Here is a 10789-nt window from a genome sequence, read left to right as displayed (position 1 = left end):
AGGAGACCCTTTGACACAGGTTTCTTATATTTATTATAAGGTATCTGCCCAAACTGATACCGTAATGTATAATTCAATTAATTTTGATATTATTTTTATTTATATCATGCAAAAAAAATTCTATTGGTATCATTTTTCTCGGTCCAGCATGCTCAGCTGCTGCTACTTTGTGCTATAGGAGACTTAGACAAACGTAGTGCAGGAAGCCCTATGAAAAGATGGTCCAACCAACGATTTAAAAGAGGTGGCAAATATGGGATGTTGCTCAAACCGCGATGATTGGCGTTCTGTATGCGAGATTTTCGTCAAGTAGAGGAAGGCAAAAGCTAAAAAAAGGTTAATTGACAAATAAACATTATTATTAATTATTTCTTTTAGGTGTATGAAGGAAATGTAGACGACTACGACAAGACTTATATTCTTGCTAAAAAATTGTTGAAAATGATTGGAGTACCCCTAAACGAAAGTCTAACAAACTTCTCGAGGTAAAAGTTTACTTTATTTATATTTATATATATATATATATATATATTCGGGGGTATACCTGTGTACAAGGCCGTCTGGGTAGATACCATTCATCATATATAATATATCGCCAAACAGTCACAAGGGACATAACAGGGCTCCTGAGATTGGCGGTCCATTGGCTATAAGCTTGGCTATGGCTAGGCTGAGGAATCGGTTATATTTCTTACAGCGCCAATGTCAAAAATGAATACTAAAAGAGTTTGTAAACTAAATATAAAAAAAAAAAACAAAAAAATATTATTCCCAAAAAATTTGATGCTATTATAAAAAAACATCAATACGAAGCATCACTATAAAAAAGTAATTTTTAAAAATGCATGTATGAATATACATACATATGTATTTACGTATCTGTAAGACATTAATTTCATATAGAACCACTAGAGAATTGTTCTCCGGGCAAACACGAAACTTTATTTCGACACTAAAGACACATGAATAAAAGTCGTTTATTTTTAAATACATTTTTAGTTTCTGTTGGAATTCACTTTTCTGGTTCAACTTCGCCAATATATTGCTATCGATTGCATTGGAGACGACGAACATGTTTGTCATGGCTTCAATTGGGACGTTTCTTGACCTGTTTACCATGATGCCTTGTGTCGGGTTCCTTATTGTAAGTACGTATCCATTCCACTACAGATATATATTAAATAAATACATCCATAAGAAAATATACCAAAATCATATTGAAAATGTTAACTTATTCACTCTTACACAGTATATCAAAAATAAAGTTTTTAACATTAAAACATTTTTCATTTTGGAGTAAGTATTTTAAGATGACAAATCTGACGCGAAAGCCTTACGCTCTTCGGCATGAAGGCTTAGGCTGCCGAGACATGGGGATGTAAAGTTTTATACAACTTCTAGACTGCGGCGTGATTCTGACATTTTCTAAATTTTGGCAAAAACTGTAAAAAGTTGAAATGTGTTAACATCTAGCATATCTAGGTTGCATTTGCTTATGTTATTGCGTCGATTTATTGACATTGAAAAAAAACGATTTTTCTATTATAATCCATCGTATAACGTTTTCGATGACGTTTTCCATAAAATTATGAATAGAACCTATTTGTAGTAACTTATATTTTCTGCATATAGTAAAAGTTATATCCTTTGAATTTATATAAATAATTATAACCTTTAATAAGATATAACAGTTGTAGAAATTTCCTTTTTTCTAACAATAACCCGCCACAATTTGAGTATAAGAAACACTTTAAAAGTATATTATATTTTAATGAAATCTATAATATGCGATTGAATTAATTTAATTTTATTTTTATATTCCTCTGATTATTATTAAATATCCAAACAGCAATTGCCAAGATCTACAAGATCAAGCGCTACAGGTCTGTTTTCAAGAACCTGATGATGGAGCCACGAGATATGTGGCCGACGGGACGCATATCAGAAGATGAACATAAGATTATTAGTGATGCAATGGATCGACTCCGAATTGTTGTAAAAGGTTAGAAAAACAGATTTAAGTAAAAAAAGAAAACTAAATGTGCGTCTCGGGAGTCGGGACGCCCGACATAAGTTAATATTAGTTGAACTATTTAATATTGAGATTGAGACTTGAGAGAGAGAGAGAGAATATGATAATGTAAGGAAAAGTTATTTATTGATAAAATATAAAATATATTTTATTCTTAGTTACAATTCTTGAATATGTGCATTAGACTTTGTGTAAGGGAAAGGGAAGACAGACAGACTGGTTCCGTAACGCGTTACATAACGAAGCGTTACCCTGCCATAGGAAGTTATCACTTCAAAAGTAAAAGTCTTTATTGCACATAAGAAATATAAGTATACAGAAATAAGCTTTACGAATTAGAGAGTACAAAAGCGGCAATATTAGTTTAAGGCTCTTCCAGACAACCTTCATCATTTATATAATAAAATTCCATATAATACAAAATATGCTATAGATTAATGCAGCACGTAAATATTAAATAATAAATTATCTATTACAAAGGACAACGCTATATTTTATAACATATGAATATTCGGTTAGGTTGTGTATGTTGGTAATGAAACGCGTCGAAAAAACATTTAGTGCCATATCTATTGACTTGTATGTATAAAAGTCAACCCATTAGCGCGGCATGTGGCGCGCAATCGCCGGGGATTGTCGCGATGTCATTTTATGAACCCTAGTTCTGTGGCAACGCGTCTTTTCGCGTATCAATTGTAATTGCGCGTAAATATTGGGCTCAAATCTGCGACCTGCCGCGTAGGCTTATGTCTAATATTAGTTAATAACTTCGTCTTCTAATATGATATACTAAAAATTAGTACATTAAATGTTAATATTTTATAATGAAATTGAATTTTTTGTAATTATGTTTTAATATTTTCAAACAACAGTGTATTTCTTATGCAACGCTATGCTAGCGAGCATTTTTACGGTGCCATCAATGATAGCCTGGATAAAAAATCGAACTGGTCAAGACGTAGAACTTATATTCGGTTTCTCTTACTGGCTGCCCTTCGACCCATTTCAGGGCCATCGATATGAAATCGTTTATTTTGTACAAACATTCCATTGTGAGTAACGACTTATTTTTATTATATTATAATCGTCTAAAGTTAAAGTTTATGTTATACTAGTTGTAGCCCCTAGCTTTGCCTGCATTTTAGGGATCGGTCGTTACGTGTTGAGTATATCTCCTTCCTTGGTGCTTAAACGTGCTTCATAAGCAAATTTTATGAAATTTGGTTCAGTAGCTTGGCCGTGCAAGAGCTACAGACAGACAGACCGTCAGACGACAGACGGACGGCCCTAAATCCCCACTAATTTATACGATAGGTTAATTTTAAACACATGAATCAAATAAATTAAAAGTAAATTATAATAATTACATCAAAAATATATTTTCTTACGAATATTTCTTACTTCAAAGTTGTTTCATTATAAATTCAAAACTTGCAGCACAATTTATTTACTACAGTCCAAGCACAGTTTTTACCACAGATATATATATAAAACATTACATATATCTTTGTATATATATAATTGTTTGCTACATGTATCTGTCAATTTTATGTTCTAATAATATTCCAAGCAATTATTTTTTTAGGTTTTCTTTCAGCTGGCTCTATGGTATGCGGAGATTTGTTATTTTGCATCTTCCTCAGTCATATAACAACACAGTTTTCTCTGCTTGCAATCAGAATAAACAAATTAATTTACGTTCCGATTGACGACCAACTAGTGGAATCTTATTCACTTGGTAGGTTAAAGATTGCAAAAAATTTAAAAATATGATTATACTCAATGTGATTATAGAAAGATTTACCAGACGCGGATAATTCGTATTAAATAGTAGTATCGTAATTCGATAAGATAGAAGAAAATAGAAGTATATTTTATTTAATACAAACAAAAGTCCGAATCGCTTCATCTCATGAAATGGATCATTATAATCATGTGATAATGGTTATATTGGGTACCCGATGTAAGATTTGCGTAAAATTTTTGTGTAAATTTACTATGACCACATCCAGTATTATATATATATAAACATAGACATAAGTAAAACGAATTAACGTTCATCAAAACTATTTTGAAAATGTTTTTTTTTTTTTTAAATTTAACGTGGTACAAGTACTTAATTTTTCTTCATATTATTTAAATAACTTGTAAATTTTTAAATTATTTAAATAAGTACTCGTAAGTACGTAAGTAAGAGTAAATTTAGAATTAATGATATTTACCAAATTCTAGTGATTCTTAGACGATAGACGAGCTTATAAAATATGTTAAATTTATAGCGGAATACAGCAAATTACACACATCAAATATTAATAATCCAAAGAGTACTAATGACAAAGACGCGGAGCAAAGACACATTGAAGAGTTCACCTTCATCGTTAAAAGACATCGAGCTTTGATAAGGTAATATTATTAATGAATAGAAATCACCATTTGAGCATTTTATCTAATATTATTGCATATTATTAATATATAGCTGAGATGGTACAGTGGTTAGAACAGGTGAATATTAACCGAATATTTCGGGTTGATACAACGAGCAAGCATCTCTTAATGTTTATTGTTTATAATCTTCATGTATGTTTCTAACTCATCTCGTGAATGATGGTGAAGGAATAATAACTCGAGGATACCCAATAATCCACCAACCCAAATAGAAAAGCGCAACGCTGTTCCGATTCTTCTACTCAAACGGAGAGATGGCCTCATATCAGCCCACCGGAAACGAACATTTACATTACTAATATAAATGCTACAGATCGTTGGCTGGAATATCATACTTAACCATGTTCGATCAACTAACTGAACGCATTCTTATGTAGTAAGTCAAAAAGTCGATTACGTCGTGCAAAAGAAATTGGCCACACTCATGTCTTTATAAAAAATAATTTTACATTCTTAATGAAGTGATCTGAGATGCTCGTTTTTCGTACAAAAAATGAAAATTTAAAAAATTATATTATACCATTATTTTCTTCTGATAATCTCAAAAAATTGATGATTTATTCATACCGTCACAGCGAAATAATAGCTACTATATAGCGGAGTGACTGATCGTTGAAATTGCGCTTGTTTATTAATTCATTCCTTAAAATGTACTCAAATAGTCAAATTTCTAGTTAATGTATTCCTAGTTAAGTTCGTTCTTTGGCCAGATACACGTTCAACACCCACACAATATATACCTACATACCAATATATATATTTTTGTTCTGTATAGAATAATTTCTGTAAGTTTTTATGTTTTTTGTTATTGATGTATGTATGTACCTACATACATTATTTTGTGTCGCTGTATGTGCTTGATCTCCAGTTGTTCGGTTTTACGCCTCTAACAAAGACTTATTTGTTTAAATATATATTCGTAAACCTATCAATATTATAATTGTTTAATTTTAAGTAGAACACCTTAATTTTCTTTTCACAGGCTCTCCAGTGATGTTGAAGACTTGTATACATTTACTCTCCTTGTCAATTTTATTAATAGCTCGATAATTATTTGTTTTTGCTTATTCTGCTGCGCGGTTAGTATAAAATTAATATTTTTTATATAGTTATTAAATATTTTAGTTTATTTTATATTTATAATAATTCAAATAACATTGTCAACGAATAACGATAGAAACTATACATTTATTTTATTTTATCTGATCTAGTAAACTGAATAATAAAGACAATTATAATTTCATAATAATGTAAACTTTTTTATAGATTATTGAGAAATGGAACGAATTTAATTATAAAATATTTTGTTTAACATCTATCTTGCAAATATGGATACTATGTTGGTATGGACAACAGTTACTTGATACAGTGAGTTTTTTTTTTATATCATATTGCCTACAGGCCAACTGTCAAATGGGTCATCTAATCGTAAGTGCACAGACTAAACACTATCTTCTAACTTCCATTTTCATCAATTAACATATTATGTAGTATTTCCACTGGCACACTCAACCTACAAACCGGAACACGACAAACCAAATTACAGTTGTTGGGCAATAAAATATTTGTTATTTGTGTGACACCTACTAAAGCGACCTACCAAAGTGAGCTAGCACAAAATATTATAATACTTCATGTTCATTGCAGTTATTTGAAAACAAAACCTTATAAAGCAAGACAAGGTAAAACTTATCTTTAAGTTGCTTACAAATATTATTATTATTACTTAAGTTATACCATTTTACCAGAGTACTGGGGTAGCAGAAGCTTTATACAACTGTGGGTGGTACGTGGCTTCAAAGGGAATGAAGAAATCTATGCTCATAATGATGCAAAGGTACAACAAATAATATTAATAAAAAAATGTTTCTGTCTTATCGCATGAACAACTAAGTCGTTTAAAGTAATTTAGTGCGATGCTTATATTATAATATTTATTTCGTAAATCAACTATAGAATCACTTGTTAAGAAGTACCTACTAAGTAGAAAAAAAAAACAAAATATTATAAGTCTATTGAAATTAATTAAATACCTTTCAGATACCGCTCATATAAAGTTTATTGTTAAATTCTATTTAATATATTTTATATAATCTAAAGTTGTTTTACATTTTTCAGGTCGCAAAGAAAGGTATATGTAACCACTTATGGATTTTCAATCGTATCTTTGGACAGTTATACAACGGTAATAACACATTTGAAAGAAAAATACAAGCTAAAATAAATTTAATTTAATAATTAAAATATATATTTTCAGATTCTTAAGACATCGTGGTCTTACTTCACGCTTTTGATTAATATGTATAAACAATAAAAAATAGATATTAGAATACTCAATCTTGAAGTAATAGAAATTCATTATTTTGTAGTTAATTGCTTCGCTTATTTTTAGAGTATTTTTATCTAAATATTTTAAAACATATCCAGATTAAAAGTTCTATCATTGATTTTATTCTACTACTATACGAAACAAAGATATTTTTGTGTAACGTCTAGTTTGTGATTTATTTTATGTCAAAGACTCACATAACCTAATATTCATGCAAAATCATAATCCAATGTAAAATTTTTAATTGCCAACAATAACGCCTACTAACAATTGCATTGTTTACGCTAACGTAAGGGATGCTTAATAATTTCGTACATTAAAACAAAAGGTATTTATAATCTGCATGTACTATGAAATATTATATTTTTTTTACCTGTTGCCAAATGGTATGTCAATGTCATATATCAAGTTAGATTTTCTTAAAATCGGCAAAGTTTTCTGTAGTCCGTGTATAATGATATAATCTGTGGAACAGTTCAATATTTAATTTGATCGTGATCGTGGATCGTGAATTCCTTAGCGGCGACATAAATATTATAGCAAAATGTCTAATAAAAAAAACAAGGAAATACAAAGAGACGACAGTGAAAGTGAAGAAGAACAAGAATCTGGCAGCGAGAGGGATTCAGACTTTGATTCCGATGGAAATTATGTTGGCGATAAGGTGAATCAAAAACATAACCTAAATAACAAAACACATGGCGTTCGTCATAACAACATGAATAACATGCCGCTACAACAGTAGTTCCCAAATGTATTTTTTCGTGGACCACCTATTGGCATGTGTCCGTAACCACAGTTTGAGAGATACACTAAAATAAGAACTAAATTTAAATTTGTTTAATATTGGTGCTTTTAATTCTATCCTTAGTAACCCTACGAGTATTTCAGCAATTAAAATCTATGAATTTGTTAGTGATTCTCTCAAACTGATGAAGAAAAAAAAAAAAACAAGTTAGGTGCCTTTGGCATTAAGTATTTATAGTGGTGATCAAGTTCATGTCTGAACAAGCATTAAGCATTGTCGGGCGGATAGCGCTTTGCAAGTCTGTACACGAAATTGTACGTAATATCGAATACGCAAGTTTGGACAAGTAACAGGCGCTTGTCTTATTAAAATATTATCTGCTTAGTTAGGTACTTAAAACAATGTAGGTAGGCCCTTATAAAAACTATGCTTACATTTTTGCTCTTTACTATCAAAAGCAAATAAATTTTCGTGGACCCCCATTAACATCTTATGGACTCATTTTTTATTCACGCCTATGTAGACCCCAGCAAGTCTCCCGTGGACCCCTGGGGGTCCACCTGGACCACTTTGGGGAATCGCTGTGCTACAGTATACTTATGACTCAAATCAATTCATTTTATTAAAACATAAAATTGATATTTATTCGAATGTATTAAGTATTCAAATGTGAAATTAATGATATTTGTAATTGTATTTCACAAGTCTTGGAAATTGTACAAAAAATCTTATGTTAATATATGTATTTTATGTTTTCAAAGAGTATTCCAAAGTAAAGAAAATAAACAATACACATGTTATGTAGTTCAATAATACTAAATGGTTAGTTAAGACTAGTAAGTAACAAAAATATCAAGTATAATTTTCAACATTCGAGATCAAATGATCGAACCGAAACTTATGTTTATAATATTATGTGTGGCAATTGAGACGATACAATGTTTCGCCTTTAAATACTTATCGTGATATGTATGAAGTGTTAAAAATGATAATAATGTAAACAAACGGTATAAATTAAAAACTGTCGATTTATTTTTTTCAGGAATTACTAGCCGACTTTGAAGGACGAAACCCAGAAGATTGTGACTTTCATGGCATTAAACAACTTTTGAGACAACTGTTTCTTAAATCAAATGTTGATTTGGGAGCCCTAGCACAGATTATTATTTGTAAGTTAATTTTTTTACAATATGATAGATTGAAAAATATAAACAATGATATTTAAATTAATCTTTTTAATTTTTTTAGCACAAAATTATATTGGTAGTGTTGTTAAACAGTGCCTAGATGATGGACAAGATGACGATGATGATGACGATGATGGCAGTGATGGAGTCTTTGGAATGACCACTGTAATAAATATTACCAAAAGAAAAGTGAGCATTACTTTTTTATAATAATTATAAAAAGCAATGCCCTTCAATGTTACTGTTTTGGCTCAAACCTTTGTGCTCATCTTACCACAGTGTAAATAAATATGTGTAACAATTAACATTACATACATGAGTATAACCAGTGTTATTTTTATAAATAAATAGGTTTTGCATGTGTTAGGTAACTTATGTTTTAAGTCAAAATCCATCCAGCTATCGTTGTATGAATAAAGAATAAACATTCAAACACACAAACATTACATTTTGAGTAACAGGATATGTAACTGCCTTTATACTTGAACTCTATAGCTATTTCTACTGATTGCTTTTCCGACTAAATACATTAAATTAATTTGTTTGTAATGTATTTTAATAAATTCCTATTATATTACAAATGACTAACAAAACATTTCATAATTGCACAATAATAATATACCTGTTGAAATGATATTAATGATAAGATTATAATGAGCTAAAATAAATTATTACTAGTAATCAAAGCAATTGGTATAAATCTGTTTTAATATTAAAAAACTTATTATTTCAGGATGAAAATTGCATAAAACAAGTCAGATTATTGCTAACCACACTGGCCAATGATAATGCTGATGATCGAGTGAAAGCCCTAGTCAACAAAATACTCTCAGACGATGCTAATCATGTAGGCTTAATTATAAATGAAAGGTACATACACTTATGTCATTACATATTACTAAATCTATATCAAAAAAAAATTACAGCAATTGAGAACAAAGTCTGTTCTTATAACTTGCAAGTTAATATATTAGTTATATAGTATTTGCATTCAAAATAAGAGCCATGTCACCTTAATGATTCAGATTTCTGAATTATTTTGTAATTAAAATTGTATCCAGAGTTTTATCTAAAATATGTAAATAAATTATATTAAGTAAATTCTTGGATAAAATTGTTTTCATAAAAACATAATTTTATTACAGGATTCTCAACATTCCAGCTGCTATCAGCGTACCACTATTCTCATCACTACAGAATGAATTAGACAAAGCATTAAAAAAGAACATGCCCTACACATTCCAGTACCTTGTATGGATTTGCAAAACATACAAAACTGGTGGTGAGTTTCGCCCTTTACTACTTCTAGTTGAATAAAAGCATTTTAAAAGAACTATTTCAGATCTCATTGAATATGTTAAATTATTTACTTATATTATTTTTATTTCATAAAGTTAAAATGATTTGTAACAATTTCCAAAATAAAATTTAATAATTTTTGTTTCCTTTTAAAGATGAGGAATCAGAAGTATTGTTTGCAAACCAAGAGGAGAAACCTTTAGTTGAAGAGGCTTTAGCAAGTTTTGATGTGGATGTGACGGAACAGGCAGAATTATCTCAGTGGGACTTTGATGGAGGTGCTATGACTCCTTGTAGGAAGGTATGTTTTTAAATGAGTTTTTTTTTTATAAATGTGACAATATGGTGAAGGCCATGATTTTTCAATTCCAATAAAAATAAATTCTATTTCGCACCTGTTATAATTTCTGTTCAATCTTAATTACACTATATATTCTATTTTTCATTGATAGATTTTTTTGACAATTTTACATAATTTACAATAAAGATCTAATAATATATACATTAAGTATATTGTAATTAATTCAACTACTATCTTAATTACAGGTACTAATCTTTGAAGGCAGTAAATTCAATCAATTAGTTAGGCTGCTGAAAGAAGAGGTGGAAAGTGCATAAAAAAATGCTTACTTGAAATAAGTTATGTCATACTATGCCATTATTACACTGGATGTAAAATTATATATTTATACTCTTTAAGAATATTAAATTTACGCTAAGCTTAAGTACTTTGAATTTCATTTCCTTTC

General features: G+C 29.8%; 2 protein-coding genes across 2 annotated transcripts; both read left to right on the top strand.

The window, feature by feature from the left end:
- Positions 1 to 384: 384 nt before the first annotated feature.
- LOC113402656 (odorant receptor 4-like) lies at positions 385 to 6791 on the top strand. Its single transcript, XM_026642963.2, has 11 exons — positions 385 to 485; positions 1000 to 1148; positions 1850 to 2002; positions 2905 to 3084; positions 3618 to 3770; positions 4312 to 4435; positions 5460 to 5556; positions 5744 to 5845; positions 6226 to 6314; positions 6596 to 6662; positions 6735 to 6791. The coding sequence occupies exons 1-11, from the start codon at positions 442 to 444 to the stop codon at positions 6789 to 6791; spliced, it is 1215 nt and encodes a 404-aa protein (XP_026498748.2). The 5' UTR covers positions 385 to 441.
- Positions 6792 to 7263: 472 nt separating this feature from the next.
- Positions 7264 to 10766, top strand: LOC113402676 (protein BCCIP homolog). Its single transcript, XM_026642984.2, has 7 exons — positions 7264 to 7470; positions 8597 to 8723; positions 8803 to 8930; positions 9475 to 9611; positions 9887 to 10023; positions 10196 to 10341; positions 10587 to 10766. Exons 1-7 carry the CDS (start codon positions 7351 to 7353, stop codon positions 10656 to 10658), a joined length of 867 nt encoding a protein of 288 aa, XP_026498769.2. The 5' UTR covers positions 7264 to 7350; the 3' UTR covers positions 10659 to 10766.
- The last annotated feature ends 23 nt before the right edge of the window (positions 10767 to 10789 follow it).

The sequence above is a fragment of the Vanessa tameamea genome, chromosome 24 (genome assembly GCF_037043105.1).
Source record: "Vanessa tameamea isolate UH-Manoa-2023 chromosome 24, ilVanTame1 primary haplotype, whole genome shotgun sequence".
Taxonomy (NCBI): domain Eukaryota; kingdom Metazoa; phylum Arthropoda; class Insecta; order Lepidoptera; family Nymphalidae; genus Vanessa; species Vanessa tameamea.
This window is presented reverse-complemented; position numbering and strand designations above follow the sequence as displayed.